This window comes from Hermetia illucens, chromosome 7, assembly GCF_905115235.1.
Source record: "Hermetia illucens chromosome 7, iHerIll2.2.curated.20191125, whole genome shotgun sequence".
In the NCBI taxonomy this organism is placed as follows: domain Eukaryota; kingdom Metazoa; phylum Arthropoda; class Insecta; order Diptera; family Stratiomyidae; genus Hermetia; species Hermetia illucens.
The window spans coordinates 15,369,024-15,387,751 of NC_051855.1; the positions used below are offsets into that span (position 1 = coordinate 15,369,024).

General features: G+C 40.3%; 2 protein-coding genes across 2 annotated transcripts; one reads left to right on the top strand and one right to left on the bottom strand.

Annotated features, from left to right (window-relative positions):
• Positions 1-311: 311 nt before the first annotated feature.
• On the bottom strand, positions 312-6,295 carry LOC119660840. The gene is made up of 5 exons (XM_038069714.1): positions 5,557-6,295; positions 5,027-5,498; positions 2,065-4,965; positions 1,837-2,011; positions 312-1,761 (listed from the first exon to the last, which is right to left on the bottom strand). The coding sequence occupies exons 1-5, from the start codon at positions 6,044-6,046 to the stop codon at positions 445-447; spliced, it is 5,355 nt and encodes a 1,784-aa protein (XP_037925642.1). The 5' UTR covers positions 6,047-6,295; the 3' UTR covers positions 312-444.
• Positions 6,296-7,525: 1,230 nt separating this feature from the next.
• LOC119660881 (transmembrane protein 104 homolog) lies at positions 7,526-9,994 on the top strand. The gene is made up of 5 exons (XM_038069796.1): positions 7,526-7,910; positions 7,976-8,188; positions 8,248-8,543; positions 8,598-8,794; positions 8,849-9,994. Exons 1-5 carry the CDS (start codon positions 7,869-7,871, stop codon positions 9,622-9,624), a joined length of 1,524 nt encoding a protein of 507 aa, XP_037925724.1. The 5' UTR covers positions 7,526-7,868; the 3' UTR covers positions 9,625-9,994.
• Positions 9,995-18,728: the final 8,734 nt, after the last annotated feature.

An 18,728-nucleotide genomic window follows, 5' to 3' on the forward strand; every position in this document is an offset into this window, starting at 1 on the left:
AGTCACGCTAACAAATCCCTCCGCCACCAGTGAGATTTGAACCGCTACCGAAAACCGTAGAAACTTACTTTCGATATTATTCGACTCCCATTTGCGATGCGGCTAAAGTTGTTGGAGAATGCAATCTATCAGAGATCGCTAATGCCAACCAAATTTTCTATGAAGCCCAGTTTACCCTAGTTTGTAACAACTACTCCCTCAGCGCTCACCAAAATGGGAATCTGACCGTATTTATTTGGCACCTTAGTCGTTAGAAATTAACAGCATTCGTGCGGTCGTTTCAGCAGCATCCATTACAAAGCGGAACACAATTACTTGAAATTCATCTCTTTATTTCTAAGTTACAGTTCTACACAATAGCAATCATAGATATTTATTATACAATTAAAACTTTCAAGCTATGTATCTTAAATATATGTGTATGTACAATTCGAAAAATTACGTCTAAATATAGGGAGTTCCGGGCGGTGTCGTTGGAGGCTGCTGCGGTGGCAACTGTTGGGGTTGTTGCTGCTGCGGCGGGGGCACTCGGAATAGATGACGTGGCGACCCTACCCGCGGACTTCCGGTTCGATCCAGACCCCCGCCATGAATAAAATTGGCCATAGCTACAGGTGGTGGTGGAATGGTCGAGAAACAGTTAGGCATCCGATTCATCATCATGTGGGGCGGCGGCGGCGGTGTAGGTCCGCCGTAGTTGAAGCTTTGTGGGCGCGGTGGTAGCCCCATTGGGTGCGAATGAGGAGATGGAAGTTGTTGAGGTTGCGAAGGGGAATTATACATCATCATATTTGGATTGAAGGGTGGTGGTTGCGATGACGGAAGGTTACCAGGTCCGCCGGGAGTATCGTATCCTGTTGGATGAATTGGACCATTGGCTGAGGGCGGTGGTGTAGGGAAAGGTGGCGGAATGTGGGGGTTGAAGGCACGATTATGAAGAGTTGATGGTGGAGGCATGTTGTACGGGCCGCGGACAATGTTAGGAGAGGGCCGACGGCTTTGCATTCGGTTGAAAATCTGACCGGGATAGCCAACCATGATTGGTATGGGAGGATGCGCTGACGGTGATTGTGACGACATTGGTTGAGGAGATTGCGACTGTGGTGCTTCATAGGAAGATGCTAAACACTGTGCTGTTACTTGAGGACCTTGGTTGTATGGCAAAGGCGAATTGCTATTCATTCTCATGCTCACTATGTTCTGTATCGGCTGTGGGGGAGAGCCAATCGGCTGAAGCGGTACATTTGATGGCGGCGTAGCTTCATCCCTTTGTTCTGTCAATGACGGCGGCAGCGGAGCTTCTGCTTTTTTCAACTCCGTAGGAGTGCCAAGTTGTTTTTCATCAACCTCCTCGGCATCCTCTGTCGCGGAACAATTTACAGTCGTATCGTCTTTATTTGAGGGGCTATTCGAGCCGGGATTGTCATTGTTTTGCATCGATGCTGCGGTCTTGTTCGGTTGGCTGCCATCTATTGTTGTATCTCCATTTTCAGCTGGTAAACTGTCTATATTTACTTTGATAGTTGATTTTCCGTTGTTCTGTAACAATCGCGGAGGAATGGCGTTCTCCATGGGAGATACGTACATCATGTTGTACACTGGATCAAAGTGAAAGTAGAGCAGCTCTTCGGGGCTAGCGGGGCGAATGAGGATGGGTTGAGGAAGGTGAGCTGGCGGTGAACCCGGCGGCGGCGGTGGTGGAGGGGCATCCCACAGTTCTGGGTCAATTTTCGCTTCTACTGTCGTAGTTGTTACGTCCGCCTTAAGAAGGAATAGTAAAAACAAACGATTGTTACTCCTAATCAATATTTAAATGAATTCAAAATGTCAACTAACTTCCGCCAGAAGTTCATTCTCCTTATTCTCACTCATCATACGGCGTTGTTTCTTTTTCAGTCGCTTCCGTATAAATTTCAAAGTAGCCTCTTCATCCGACGATGCAGAACTTGTGCGTCCCGGTGGAATCCCATCAGCAAACAGCACTTTTTTCTTCTCTTTGGCAGAAATCGTCCTAAAAGTACATACATTAGTTATGAAACCAAATCTTAATTCAATCTAACTTACGAATTCCCTTTGCTCTTAAGTATACCACGCGGACTATCCTCAGTCTCTTTATTCAATCGCATCACAGCTGAAACAACATGTCTACGCGCCACCTCATTTCGCCAAGAATGTCCTTTCTTCAACGATGATTTCACGTCAGTTTTGTTCTCTTCTTTTGATTCTTCGACACTAGGGGTTTCTTGAGGCTCCAGATCGTTTTCAACAGGTTCCTGTTTTATGTCTGAAATCGGGGGCGCAATTGCCACGGGGGCTACTTCCGTCATAACACTACTAATCGTGGCTGCAGGTACGATCTCCAAGACGTTTCCTTTCTGCACGGCAAATGGTTTGGTTGGAGCAATTTTCGCCTCGTCATGATGGAGAATCTCAGTGTTCTGTTGGCCTGTAATTGCTATTTTGCGACTGGGTAGGGAATTCGAAGCGTTGTCGAATTCTCGTTTAAAAATATAATTGTCCGAGGAGCCAATGACCGGGATAGACAAGTACGAGTTCGATTCGTTGGCAGTGGCGTTTGTGGAGCGACTTAATTCCGGATATTCCGATTGTTCTGGATAGCCCGAGGGATAGTTGATTGGCGAATTCATATATTCATTGGCATAAATTGCGTTGTATTGGGAGTAATCATCGTAAGAATTCGGATAGCGGGGTTGGTTGTTTTCAGCTTTATCGTCCGAACCATTCATTGACATTACGCGGGGATAGTAGTAACTCTCGGCAATATAGTATTGGGAGTAGCGTTCAATATTCCAGGTGGGATATAATTCGGAAGCCTGTAGCCTTTGAGGAGAATCGATGTCTTTTTTTTGTTGCGGCGGACTGGGTGATGGGCTGCGCGATGAAGACGACCGGCTGTGACTTGGTGATGGAACTGACCGATATGGTGGCGGACTCCGGGAAAACCGACGCGGTCTATGAATTCTGGAGTTGGTTTTATCTTTATGACGTCTCGATGAGTTACGACTTGATGCCGGGCTGTAGTCGCGCTTTTTCGAACGTCCCTTGCTTCGATCCCTACTGGGAGACGTTCGACTACGTCGCGTGGGACTCAATGACAACGACCGCTCGCATCGTTCTGATGATTTACTCTTCCTTTGATCATCAGATCTCTCATCTAGTTTGGTTGGACTACATCTGGATTTGCTGCTGTCCTTTGGTTTCATCAGTCTTTCAGTGAAATCTTGATCATCGTCAGCGATCGCATTGTCCTGCATCGCGCCAGGCTTTGTTGGGGTCGTATGAAGCTTCTTCATTGGGCTTGAATTCTTATTGGTTATCGTCATTTTAATCGCTTCTCGTTTCGCATCGAAGATTATCCCATTAATGTCGCTAGCTTGTGATGGCGGAGTAACAGGTTCAGAATCATTGCTTTTAGTGCTCTCCTCGTCCTTGGAATCTTCAGAGTCTGTTCCTAATATTTTCTTTCGTAAATGCAGCCGCCTGATGGCTTGATTGCGAAGAAGCATATGCCTTTCGGCTCTGATCAGCTTCTCCAATCCTAAGAGGCATTGTCGATCTTCCTCATCCATTCCATCGATCTGTTGCCGTATCATTTTAAGCATACCCCGACGTTTCTGGAGAGAACGAAGCTTCTTGAGATCCTCGGATGTGATGTCTGAAAGCTCATCCGTGTCAGACGTTGCATCCTCATCGTCCACGCTGCTCACTATTGTTTGTTGTTCAGCTGGTTCCGATGGGGATTTCACCCGTTTTCTCTTCCTTTTTTTCTTACGATGGGTATCCCCCATTATTGACCCTTTTTCCGTTGAGTCTGTATCCGAAGTGTCATTGCTCTTGCTCGACGATGAATTGGACGACGGAGAATGGGATGATGTGGATGTGGATGAGGGCGACCGAGTAGCCGGGGCGGATTGAGACAGAAAACCGGATTCATCCTCGTCAGTGCTATTGTTCGGATTTTCAATGGTCAACTTGGAGATATCAGAAGTTTCGCTCGTCACCTCTGCAGTTTTACCACCTTTGAAATCAGGATCTTCACGAACACTCTGGAGAAACTGCTCATAAATATTCTCCATTTCAAATAGATGCTTTGATTTTTGCGGCGGTGGAGTTAAACTCTCCTCATCACTGACTACTTGCTGTAGTCTTTCATGTCCAACTGGACGACTGTCTTTCGGAAGTTCGAAGAAGTCACAACTTAATCGTTTGTCTTCGTCGAAGTCACAGGCGACCATACTTTCGACTATTTCATCTGGCGGGCTGGGGTTAACAAAGATCGGGGTGCCTAGACCGTCTTTCACGCTCTCTGAATTAGAATCGCCACTTGCGCTTTGCGGCGATGAGGAAGGACAATCTGGAACAAAGACTCCCATTTGATCCTCTCCTTTTCTTAATGGAAACGATGTAGGAATTTCATCTTTGCTGGAGTCTTCATCTTCTTCCTCCCAATTTGGTAAGTAGTCATCGGTATCGGGGCTATTGTCGTCGACATTAGACGAAACCCCGGGAACCGGAATGAGACTCGAAAGGAGCGGACTATCTTTACTGGACGAAACAGCATTAGATGTACTCTCTTCCGTTTGCGATAATTCCCGAGATTCTTCCTTTGCAATGGGAAATTCATCAATGTCTTCCTCGAAATTGAAATCTTCGGCGGCAAAAGAAAGCATTCCCATTTTGGGCCCTTTCTCCTGAGTAGATTGTTTGCTTTTCTTCTTCGATTTTTTACTAGAGAGCGAAAGATCTTCTCCGTCTTTCGAGCGGGATGATCGCTTCTTTTTCTTTGTGCGCTTCTCCTTTTCCGACGACTTTTCACTTTTTTCATCCGCCGGTACCGAACGTTTCTTCTTTGATTTCTTCCTTGATTTTGACTTCAATTTCTTTTTAAAACCGCGTGCAAGGGAATTGCATGCGAAGGAGATGACGGGCTTGGTCCTGGTGTACCTAAAATTGGAAAAAATCGACGAGATAAAGCGGGCATGGCTCCGGCAAAACGACATTATACCGTATTAAGTCAGTTTGATAGAATTCTTCAGGGCGGAAACCAATACTAGGTCGAACAATGAAGCTCAATTGGCGACTCTGTCTCTCTGCCTGGCCGTCCTCAGTCGACGGTCGGTTTTGTGGACGCTGATCTTGCGAACGGCGCATTTCACGTTTCAGGCGACGACTATCAGAGGAGTCACGTTGGCCACTGCCTCTCCGCTCACGCCTAAGTTTCAGTTTTCCTTTTGATGAAAAGGGTGAGCTTGTGCTACGTCTACGGCGCCGATAGGCTTCAGGCTTCGCTCGCTTGTGCCGCCGTTCGGCCATCATAGCGCCGCCGTCACGGTTGTCCTCGTCCTCATAGCATTTGATCGCCTCCAAAGAAGGAGTTACGGTTGGTTGCGATGTGCTCGACTTGTTACTGTCGTACGAGTCGACAGTTATCCGGTGTATCATTGCTTCATTATAGTAGATAGGGATTTTCACCCGCTCTGGAGAGAAAGAAAAACAATCAAAAAGGCGACCGAGGGTGGTTTACTTAACATTTACCTTCTTCTCGCTTCATAACCTCAATTTCCTTGATCGTTAGCTGCGCCTTTTCATGAGGCGATAGCAGTTTCCTGTCCTTCTTGGCTCCTCCATTCGAACTGCCAGCGCTGGACTCTGTGGATGATTTCGATTTTGGTTTCTTCGGGGTTGTGTTGATGCGCGACTCCATCTGGATCTTCTTTTGTATGCCAAGTGCTTTCAGGCGTTGTTTGGCTTTTTCCTTGCCCAAAACTGGCTTCCGCGGCGAGAAGACAATCTGTGGGGAATTGGCCACTTCCAACTGTTGGCCGCCCGTGTCAGTCTGCATTTCAAACTCCGAGGGTTTTGTATTTTCTTCCGCTGGGAGTTCACCCTCCTCGATTTCATTGCTGCTATTCGCTGTCGGCGTTGTAGGTCTTTGTGCAAGCTGAATGCCATTTTCGTTCAGCTCTGCTGAGGGCACTGAATCGCAATTGAGGCTGCGGTTGACTGTGAGGATTATCGTATCCATTTACGGAGGACACAGTGCAAAACAACATTCACAACTACGCTGTCAAGTAGTAACACTGCATGTTCGTCGTGCTTCAGAAACAATACCTAGCAATCCTATAAGAGCGGTGCCCACATTTACCGCAAGAAACTCAGTTTTGGAATTGATAGTGACAAATTTTCTTGCGATTCAATGAAAACGGCCCGACATCACTCGCCCGACCTACCACTTTCCAGACTTTGCATTGACTTTTCACCGTGAATATGTGCACCAGTTGTATTGACTTTTCATTGTGAATATGCAGCCAAATGCCGTGGTAATACCCTGTTGGGAAGCAGCTCTAGTCCACCACCAGCTGACTGACTAGTACCGCTTGCAGGTCGACGATCACAGCCAAAATACAATGAGTGCGTGTAGGCATATGCGCAACGCAAACTCCGAATTCTACGCTAGTGGGTAGAAAATATGACTCTTTTCGGGGAGTCGTTAGCGGCGGAACAGTCCATTGGACCCGAGGAAAGTTTAAAAAATGTCCATAAATGCAGATAGGATCTACGCTGTTAAAGGAAGGGGAGGTTCAGAAAGCATAGGCGGGAGGGGTAGTCCACACGAGGGAAGCTTTTCTTAAAGAAGAGAGAACGGGTGAGTTTACGTTGCACATTTTCGAGGGTAAGACAATCACAAAAACTGTTCCGCTCGAAACGTCTTATCATAGGGTGAAAGCTCTTACTGTACAAGACAATGATCTTACCAGTCCTCATGTATTCCTCGGAGACTTAGGTTCTTAGCAAGAAGAACTGCGAACTCTTGGCCGCGTTCGAGAGAAGAGTCCTCCGAAGAATTTGGACGAGGGGAGAATGAGACATGAGGATGGACGACGAAATCTATGAGCGATACCATGACCGTCCGGTTGTGGATAAAATCCGGCTCAATAGGTTACGGTGGGCGGGTCACTTAATCCGTATGGAGGAGGATGATCCAGCCCAGAAAGTCTATAAGGGCAATATCTATGGTAGAAAAAGAAGACGAGGAATGTGTCGATGGACTTCTCTGACGCCTGGATTCGAGTCCACGCTTATGGTCTTGTAAATTTGGAGCCTTATTTCTGGGCATCCTTTCACTGTTCATTATCTATAGGAATGAGCAGTATGATTTGTTGGCTATCATTATTCGTCGCTGAATTTCGTCCTTTTCATTACCATCCTTTGCTATGTTTGCTCCTAGGCACACAAGGTTGTCCAGGATTACAAAATTAAACCCGCCCATTGTCAGGATGCCATGACAGTGGGGGAAAAAAAAACTAAATTTTGTTTTTTAAATGCCGAATAAAGAGTTTTTATTGCTCATATACCGGTTTTTCAAGGACCAGTTGTCCTCCTTCTCAGTGAGAAAAACGCCATGGAAGTTACGCGCTCGCAATGTCCTGCATTTGGAACGGCATTCACCGAAAGAAGCTCGCGAGCGCTTAACAGTCCGCAGCTGTTCTTCTGCTGTTTGTTGACAACTCACCCTTGGTTTCCAATGAATGGCTACGCCGATATCAGTTGAAACGTCAACCAGTGATTGTTTTACTGTCATGACGGCGCGGTTCCATTGTTCTGCGTGTACCCTTTACTCAATAGTTGGACAGCGATGTGATTAATCCTTGGCTTTAGCAATTAATCTTAATTTTAAACAGCGTTTCCGCGATCTCTCCCCGGGACCTCCATTATTGTAGTTGTTTTGTTTGGCCATTTGACGACGCAATTTGTCGACCTGTATATCCTTGCGCGATAGAGGAATCCTCAAGTTAGGATTCCTTCAGGAATCGTAGACTTTCTGGGAGGGTTTATAAGACCCAAGTATGCCTTACCGAGTCGCAACACGAGACGCCTATCCTACCTGGGTAACTTCCTCTCGATTTCTGCGAGATTGCTTCAAAAAAACATTAAACATTTTTCACAATTGCAGATAGGCCTCATATTTGTTTTCAATCTAATTGTCGGCACGGGAGCACTTACTTTGCCGGCAGTCTTTGCCAGAGCGGGCTGGGCCCTCGGTTTCGTGATTGTTTCTGTTTTGGCGTTCATAAGTTTCGTGACCGTGACTTTTGTCATCGAAACAATTGCTTGTGCCAATGCAGTACTGCACTGGCGACAGTTGCAGCTACTCAAACGTGATAAGGTAAAATCCCAGTGCTTTTATTACCCTATCCACTTACCAGACCCTTTTTGCGCTTCCAGTCTATGCTTTCAGATGAGCTGGACAGTGATCGAGAGGACGACATCGTTGCACGTTCCGCGGCGCAATCCTCCACCGGGCAAGATATGTCGGACTCCAGCATGGAGCAAACGCCCCTTTTTTCTCACCGATCCCGATATTATCTTTTAGATAATAAGATTGAGTTGGGCGAGATGGCCGGACTGTTTTTCAGTGATTTCGGCCGGATCCTGTTCTACCTCTGCATCGCAATTTACTTGTATGGCGACTTGAGTATTTACTCTGCCGCCGTGGCTAAAACATTTCGCGATATCTTATGGTTTGTATGAGGAGTGATTAGTTGGCGAATTGATTAAATGTTCGTGTGTTCTAGTGTCAGCAACGGTACCGGTAACAGCACCAGTGATTCCTTGGATAGCGAGATGTGTTGGACGAATCACAGCCTCAGTCGACTTGATGTATACCGTCTTGCCTTGATTGGCTTCCTCATGCTGCTCGGGCCGTTCACATTTTTCAACGTGCAAAAGACAAAATACTTGCAAATGTGCACAGTATGCTTCCGCTGGATTGGTAAGGACTACACTTGATCTTCATAAGCGTTTAATCATGTAAACCGTTTACTAGCATTCAGCATCATGATAAGTATCGCACTACAACGAATAATAGCCAATGGTCCGGCTGCCCGTCCTGCTGCGGCAAATATTGTAGGAATCCCGTCGCTGTTTGGAGCTTGTGTGTACTCGTTCATGTGCCACCACTCGTTACCCAGCTTGATAGCGCCTATCAAGAATAAAAAACAAATTAAATCATTGCTCTCGTGCGACTATGCGCTGATCTGTGTTTTTTACTTGTTACTGGCCATAACTGGGGCATTTGCATTTGCCAATCTCGAAGATCTCTACACACTAAACTTTGTGCCGAGTCCCGACCAGGGATCTTCCGTCTTCCTCAAAATAATCGAGTACTTCCTGGCCCTATTTCCGGTGTTTACACTGTCTGCAAGCTTCCCGATTATCGCCATCACCTTACGGAATAATCTTCAGACGCTATTCCTCGACATGTCACGCATCGATACCTATAACTTCTTCCAGAGACGTATCATCTTCCCGCTTTTGGCTATCACACCACCGATTGTCGTCACTTTTTTCACGGACAGTTTAACGAGCCTGGTGGGATTCACGGGATCATATGCTGGAACTGGTATTCAGTATTTGATTCCGGTCACGTTAGTCTACTCAGCAAGAAAAACGTGTACGGATTTGCTTGGTCAAGGAATAATCAACGAGTATCGCAGTCCATTCCGACACATCGGCTGGTTAATTTTCGTTATAGTCTGGTCATGTGCGTGTGTAATTTTAGTCACAGTTAATTTTTTCACGAATAGCGAAACGGGAACTTAGGAATACATCGTTACTATCGGAATTTGCAATAGCCGGTCTACCTAATTCCACTCGAACGACACAAATCCGGAAATTACTCTCTCGTGTAGCTCCGGGTCTAGAATAATAAAGCTCAATTATATTTTGAAATCTACAATTCGTAGGTTCGTAGCGGGTCCCCTAGAGAAGGACACATTATCATGTTTCATATATCTATGAGCGTATTTTCAATAAACTGAGACTGACAGATCTATATATATATAAATAGGATGAATATTGTTAATCTATTGTACATGTCCTAAATTTTAAGATGTTTTTAATATTTTCGTATTGTGAAAATGGCAACATATTTTTATGTTATGACAAATACAAAAGAAACTATTGAATCTGGTTTATGTAGTTTTGTTCGCAAATTTTCCATACTTTCTTCCAGCTAAACTATGCCGATGTCTGCCGTAAAACCGGCATTTGCTCTTTCAGTGCATTCAACACGCACTTTCATACACTTATAACTCCGCTAATATTGAAAATTTCGCAAAAAGGAGCTTAATTTGTGACCACTACTATTGGTAGAGGGACTGAGCTTCAAAATGGTATATAGGTTGGGGGGTCTGGCTGCCAGGATAATTTCTGAAATTTGAAGAAATCTTGGGCAAACTTTGAGCGTTTTTAACGCCCTTAATATTCTTAATTTCGAAAAAAGGGCGAAAATTAGCGATGACTCCCATCGGTGGAGAATCTGGGCTAAAAACTGGTACGTAGCCTGGCTGGTGTGGGTACCAGCCAAATTCCCGTCCTCTGCCCTAATCCTGGACAAACTTCTCCCTTCTAACGCCGTTAGTACGGCGAATTTCCAGAAAACGACCGAAATTCGTGATCACCACCATCGCGGGTGGTCTCAGCTCTAGCATACCGTAAAGGTTCGCGTGATCACTGATATCGCCGGAGGGTCTGGACTTGAAAAAGGCCATTTCGTTCAGAGAGTGTGGGTATCAGGAAAATAGTCGAAATTTCCAGGAAACCTGGGAAAAATTATAAACGCTTGTAACGCTGTTCATATTCAGAATTTCTGGAAAACAGGCTTAATTCGAAATCACTGCTGTCGCGGGAGGGGCCTGAGCTTGATAATGGTATATAGGATGGGGCGTCTTAGTGCCAGGAAAATTTCTGAAATTTGGAGGAATCTTGGGAAGAACTTTAAACGCTTCTTTAGTTCTAAGAACTAACCGAGAAATTAGCGTTTAAACCCTCGAAAAGGGATTTTTCAGCCTTTCCGCCATTCTCGTCGCCTTCATTTCAAAGACTATACACTTGCTCTCCGACGCTGATACCCTCAGATATTAAGATCACAAATCAGGTTCCTTTTCATTATTTGGAAAGTACTAAACGAGAAATTAACGTCTAAATCCTCGAAAAATGATTTTTCAGCTTTTACCCATTTTCGTCATCAAAAAATCAAAGGCTATACACTTGCTTTTCTACTCTGATACCCTAAAATTTCAAAATCGAAAATCGGGTTTTTTTTTCATTATTTGGAAAGTACTAAACGAGAAATTAGCGTCTAAATCCTCGAAAAGTGATTTTTCAGCTTTTTCCCCATTTTCGTCATCAAAAAATCAAAGGCTATACACTTGCTTTTTGAAGCTGATACCCTAAAATTTCAAAATCAAAAATCGGGTTTTCTTTTCATTATTTGGAAAGTACTAAACGAGAAATTAACGTCTAAATCCTCGAAAAATGGTTTTTCAGCTTTTACCCATTTTCGTCATCAAAAAATCAAAGGCTATACACTTGCTTTTTTACTCTGATACCCTAAAATTTCAAAATCGAAAATTGGATTTTTTTTTCATTATTTGGAACGTACTAAACGAGAAATTAACGTCTAAATCCTCGAAAAATGATTTTTCAGCTTTTACCCATTTTCGTCATCAAAAAATCAAAGGCTATACACTTGCTTTTTTACTCTGATACCCTAAAATTTCAAAATCGAAAATTGGATTTTTTTTTCATTATTTGGAAAGTACTAAACGAGAAATTAACGTCTAAATCCTCGAAAAATGATTTTTCAGCTTTTACCCATTTTCGTCATCAAAAAATCAAAGGCTATACACTTGCTTTTTTACTCGGATACCCTAAAATTTCAAAATCGAAAATTGGATTTTTTTTTCATTATTTGGAACGTACTAAACGAGAAATTAACGTCTAAATCCTCGAAAAATGATTTTTCAGCTTTTACCCATTTTCGTCATCAAAAAATCAAAGGCTATACACTTGCTTTTTGAAGCTGATACCCTAAAATTTCAAAATCGAAAATTGGATTTTTTTTTCATTATTTGGAAAGTACTAAACGAGAAATTAACGTCTAAATCCTCGAAAAGTGATTTTTCAGCTTTTTCCCCATTTTCGTCATCAAAAAATCAAAGGCTATACACTTGCTTTTTGAAGCTGATACCCTAAAATTTCAAAATCAAAAATCGGGTTTTCTTTTCATTATTTGGAAAGTACTAAACGAGAAATTAACGTCTAAATCCTCGAAAAATGATTTTCGTCATCAAAAAATCAAAGGCTATACACTTGCTTTTTTACTCTGATACCCTAAAATTTCAAAATCGAAAATTGGATTTTTTTTTCATTATTTGGAAAGTACTAAACGAGAAATTAACGTCTAAATCCTCGAAAAATGATTTTTCAGCTTTTACCCATTTTCGTCATCAAAAAATCAAAGGCTATACACTTGCTTTTTTACTCTGATACCCTAAAATTTCAAAATCGAAAATTGGATTTTTTTTTCATTATTTGGAACGTACTAAACGAGAAATTAACGTCTAAATCCTCGAAAAATGATTTTTCAGCTTTTACCCATTTTCGTCATCAAAAAATCAAAGGCTATACACTTGCTTTTTGAAGCTGATACCCTAAAATTTCAAAATCGAAAATTGGATTTTTTTTTCATTATTTGGAAAGTACTAAACGAGAAATTAACGTCTAAATCCTCGAAAAGTGATTTTTCAGCTTTTTCCCCATTTTCGTCATCAAAAAATCAAAGGCTATACACTTGCTTTTTGAAGCTGATACCCTAAAATTTCAAAATCAAAAATCGGGTTTTCTTTTCATTATTTGGAAAGTACTAAACGAGAAATTAACGTCTAAATCCTCGAAAAATGGTTTTTCAGCTTTTACCCATTTTCGTCATCAAAAAATCAAAGGCTATACACTTGCTTTTCTACTCTGATACCCTAAAATTTCAAAATCGAAAATTGGATTTTTTTTTTATTATTTGGAACGTACTAAACGAGAAATTAACGTCTAAATCCTCGAAAAATGATTTTCGTCATCAAAAAATCAAAGGCTATACACTTGCTTTTTTACTCTGATACCCTAAAATTTCAAAATCGAAAATCGGGTTTTTTTTTCATTATTTGGAAAGTACTAAACGAGAAATTAGCGTCTAAATCCTCGAAAAGTGATTTTTCAGCTTTTTCCCCATTTTCGTCATCAAAAAATCAAAGGCTATACACTTGCTTTTTGAAGCTGATACCCTAAAATTTCAAAATCAAAAATCGGGTTTTCTTTTCATTATTTGGAAAGTACTAAACGAGAAATTAACGTCTAAATCCTCGAAAAATGATTTTTCAGCTTTTACCCATTTTCGTCATCAAAAAATCAAAGGCTATACACTTGCTTTTTTACTCTGATACCCTAAAATTTCAAAATCGAAAATTGGATTTTTTTTTCATTATTTGGAAAGTACTAAACGAGAAATTAACGTCTAAATCCTCGAAAAATGATTTTTCAGCTTTTACCCATTTTCGTCATCAAAAAATCAAAGGCTATACACTTGCTTTTTTACTCTGATACCCTAAAATTTCAAAATCGAAAATTGGATTTTTTTTTTATTATTTGGAACGTACTAAACGAGAAATTAACGTCTAAATCCTCGAAAAATGATTTTCGTCATCAAAAAATCAAAGGCTATACACTTGCTTTTTTACTCTGATACCCTAAAATTTCAAAATCGAAAATTGGATTTTTTTTTCATTATTTGGAAAGTACTAAACGAGAAATTAACGTCTAAATCCTCGAAAAATGATTTTTCAGCTTTTACCCATTTTCGTCATCAAAAAATCAAAGGCTATACACTTGCTTTTTTACTCTGATACCCTAAAATTTCAAAATCGAAAATTGGATTTTTTTTTCATTATTTGGAACGTACTAAACGAGAAATTAACGTCTAAATCCTCGAAAAATGATTTTTCAGCTTTTCCCCCATTTTCGTCGTCATCAAATCACAGGCTTAATTTGTGATCACTGCTATTGGTAGAGGGTCTGAGCTTCAAAATGGTATATAGTTTGGGAGGTCTGGCTGCCAGGAAAATTTCTGAAATTTGGAGGAATCTTGTGAAAAACTTTAAACGTTTTTAACGCCGTTAATATTCTTAATTTCGAAAAAAGGGCGAAATACGTCATCACTCGGATCGGTGGAGGATCTGAGGTAGAAAGTGGTATGTAGGTTGGCTGGTGTGGGTACCAGACAAATTCCCGACGTTTCTAGTCATCCTGGAAAAACTTTAATCCCTAGTAACGCCGTTAGGACTGCGAATTTTCAGAAAACGATCGAAATTCGTGATCACCACCATCGCGGGTGGTCTCAACTGTAACATACCGGAAAGGTTCGCGTGATCACTGATATCGCCGGAGGGTCTGGACTTGAAAAAGGCCATTTCGTTCAGAGAGTGTGGGTATCAGGAAAATAGTCGAAATTTCCAGGAAACCTGGGAAAAATTATAAACGCTTGTAATGCTGTTCATATTCAGAATTTCTGGAAAACAGGCTTAATTCGAAATCACTGCTGTCGTGGGAGGGGCCTGAGCTTGATAATGGTATATAGGATGGGGCGTCTTAGTGCCAGGAAAATTTCTGAAATTTGGAGGAATCTTGGGAAGAACTTTAAACGCTTCTTTAGTTCTAAGAACTAACCGAGAAATTAGCGTTTAAACCCTCGAAAAGGGATTTTTCAGCCTTTCCGCCATTCTCGTCGCCTTCATTTCAAAGACTATACACTTGCTCTCCGACGCTGATACCCTCAGATATTAAGATCACAAATCAGGTTCCTTTTCATTATTTGGAAAGTACTAAACGAGAAATTCGCGTCTAAATCCTCGAAAAATGATTTTTCAGCTTTTCCCCCATTTTCGTCATCAAAAAATCAAAGGCTATACACTTGCTTTTTGACGCTGATACCCTAAAATTTCAAAATCGAAAATCGGGTTTTTTTTTCATTATTTGGAAAGTACTAAACGAGAAATTAGCGTCTAAATCCTCGAAAAATGATTTTTCAGCTTTTCCCCCATTTTCGTCATCAAAAATCAAAGGCTATACACTTGCTTTTTGACGCTGATACCCTAAAATTTCAAAATCGAAAATTGGATTTTTTTTTCATTATTTGGAACGTACTAAACGAGAAATTAACGTCTAAATCCTCGAAAAATGGTTTTTCAGCTTTTACCCATTTTCGTCATCAAAAAATCAAAGGCTATACACTTGCTTTTTTACTCTGATACCCTAAAATTTCAAAATCGAAAATTGGATTTTTTTTTCATTATTTGGAAAGTACTAAACGAGAAATTAACGTCTAAATCCTCGAAAAATGATTTTTCAGCTTTTACCCATTTTCGTCATCAAAAAATCAAAGGCTATAGCCTTGCTTTTTTACTCTGATACCCTAAAATTTCAAAATCGAAAATTGGATTTTTTTTTCATTATTTGGAACGTACTAAACGAGAAATTAACGTCTAAATCCTCGAAAAATGGTTTTTCAGCTTTTACCCATTTTCGTCATCAAAAAATCAAAGGCTATACACTTGCTTTTTGACGCTGATACCCTAAAATTTCAAAATCGAAAATTGGATTTTTTTTTCATTATTTGGAAAGTACTAAACGAGAAATTAACGTCTAAATCCTCGAAAAATGATTTTTCAGCTTTTACCCATTTTCGTCATCAAAAAATCAAAGGCTATACACTTGCTTTTTGACGCTGATACCCTAAAATTTCAAAATCGAAAATTGGATTTTTTTTTCATTATTTGGAACGTACTAAACGAGAAATTAACGTCTAAATCCTCGAAAAATGGTTTTTTCAGCTTTTACCCATTTTCGTCATCAAAAAATCAAAGGCTATACACTTGCTTTTTTACTCTGATACCCTAAAATTTCAAAATCGAAAATTGGATTTTTTTTTCATTATTTGGAAAGTACTAAACGAGAAATTAACGTCTAAATCCTCGAAAAATGATTTTTCAGCTTTTACCCATTTTCGTCATCAAAAAATCAAAGGCTATAGCCTTGCTTTTTTACTCTGATACCCTAAAATTTCAAAATCGAAAATTGGATTTTTTTTTCATTATTTGGAAAGTACTAAACGAGAAATTAACGTCTAAATCCTCGAAAAATGATTTTTCAGCTTTTACCCATTTTCGTCATCAAAAAATCAAAGGCTATACACTTGCTTTTTTACTCTGATACCCTAAAATTTCAAAATCGAAAATTGGATTTTTTTTTCATTATTTGGAACGTACTAAACGAGAAATTAACGTCTAAATCCTCGAAAAATGGTTTTTTCAGCTTTTACCCATTTTCGTCATCAAAAAATCAAAGGCTATACACTTGCTTTTTTACTCTGATACCCTAAAATTTCAAAATCGAAAATTGGATTTTTTTTTCATTATTTGGAAAGTACTAAACGAGAAATTAACGTCTAAATCCTCGAAAAATGATTTTTCAGCTTTTACCCATTTTCGTCATCAAAAAATCAAAGGCTATACACTTGCTTTTTTACTCTGATACCCTAAAATTTCAAAATCGAAAATTGGATTTTTTTTTCATTATTTGGAACGTACTAAACGAGAAATTAACGTCTAAATCCTCGAAAAATGGTTTTTCAGCTTTTACCCATTTTCGTCATCAAAAAATCAAAGGCTATACACTTGCTTTTTGACGCTGATACCCTAAAATTTCAAAATCGAAAATCGGGTTTTTTTTCATTATTTGGAACGTACTAAACGAGAAATTAACGTCTAAATCCTCGAAAAATGATTTTTCAGCTTTTCCCCCATTTTCGTCATCAAAAAATCAAAGGCTATACACTTGCTTTTTGACGCTGATACCCTAAAATTTCAAAATCGAAAATCGGGTTTTTTTTCATTATTTGGAAAGTACTAAACGAGAAATTAGCGTCTAAATCCTCGAAAAATGATTTTTCAGCTTTTCCCCCATTTTCGTCATCAAAAAATCAAAGGCTATACACTTGCTTTTTTACTCTGATACCCTAAAATTTCAAAATCGAAAATCGGGTTTTTTTTCATTATTTGGAAAGTACTAAACGAGAAATTAACGTCTAAATCCTCGAAAAATGATTTTTCAGCTTTTCCCCCATTTTCGTCATCAAAAAATCAAAGGCTATACACTTGCTTTTTTACTCTGATACCCTAAAATTTCAAAATCGAAAATCGGGTTTTTTTTTCATTATTTGGAAAGTACTAAACGAGAAATTAACGTCTAAATCCTCGAAAAATGATTTTTCAGCTTTTCCCCCATTTTCGTCGTCATCAAATCACAGGCTTAATTTGTGATCACTACTATTGGTAGAGGGTCTGAGCTTCAAAATGGTATATAGTTTGGGAGGTCTGGCTGCCAGGAAAATTTCTGAAATTTGGAGGAATCTTGTGAAAAACTTTAAACGTTTTTAACGCCGTTAATATTCTTAATTTCGAAAAAAGGGCGAAATACGTCATCACTCGGATCGGTGGAGGATCTGAGGTAGAAAGTGGTATGTAGGTTGGCTGGTGTGGGTACCAGACAAATTCCCGACGTTTCCAGTCATCCTGGAAAAACTTTAATCCCTAGTAACGCCGTTAGGACTGCGAATTTTCAGAAAACGAGCGAAATTCGTGATCACCACCATCGCGGGTGGTCTCAACTGTAACATACCGGAAGGTTCGCGTGATCACTGATATCGCCGGAGGGTCTGGACTTGAAAAAGGCCATTTCGTTCAGAGAGTGTGGGTATCAGGAAAATAGTCGAAATTTCCAGGAAACCTGGGAAAAATTATAAACGCTTGTAACGCTGTTCATATTCAGAATTTCTGGAAAACAGGCTTAATTCGAAATCACTGCTGTCGTGGGAGGGGCCTGAGCTTGATAATGGTATATAGGATGGGGCGTCTTAGTGCCAGGAAAATTTCTGAAATTTGGAGGAATCTTGGGAAGAACTTTAAACGCTTCTTTAGTTCTAAGAACTAACCGAGAAATTAGCGTTTAAACCCTCGAAAAGGGATTTTTCAGCCTTTCCGCCATTCTCGTCGCCTTCATTTCAAAGACTATACACTTGCTCTCCGACGCTGATACCCTCAGATCTTAAGATCACAAATCAGGTTCCTTTTCATTATTTGGAAAGTACTAAACGAGAAATTAACGTCTAAATCCTCGAAAAATGATTTTTCAGCTTTTCCCCCATTTTCGTCATCAAAAAATCAAAGGCTATACACTTGCTTTTTGACGCTGATACCCTAAAATTTCAAAATCGAAAATCGGGTTTTTTTTCATTATTTGGAAAGTACTAAACGAGAAATTAGCGTCTAAATCCTCGAAAAATGATTTTTCAGCTTTTCCCCCATTTTCGTCATCAAAAAATCAAAGGCTATACACTTGCTTTTTGACGCTGATACCCTAAAATTTCAAAATCGAAAATCGGGTTTTTTTTCATTATTTGGAAAGTACTAAACGAGAAATTAACGTCTAAATCCTCGAAAAATGATTTTTCAGCTTTTCCCCCATTTTCGTCATCAAAAAATCAAAGGCTATACACTTGCGGTTTGACGCTGATACCCTAAAATTTCAAAATCGAAAATCGGGTTTTTTTTTTCATTATTTGGAAAGTACTAAACGAGAAATTAACGTTTAAATCCTTGAAAATTGATTTTTCAGCTTTTCCCCCATTTTTGTCGCCTTCATTTCAAAGGCTATACACTTACCCCCAGACGCTGGTACCTTCAGATCTCGTGATCACAAATGAGGTTCCCGTAATATTGAGAATTTCTACTATTGGTAGAAGGTCTGAGCTTCAAAAT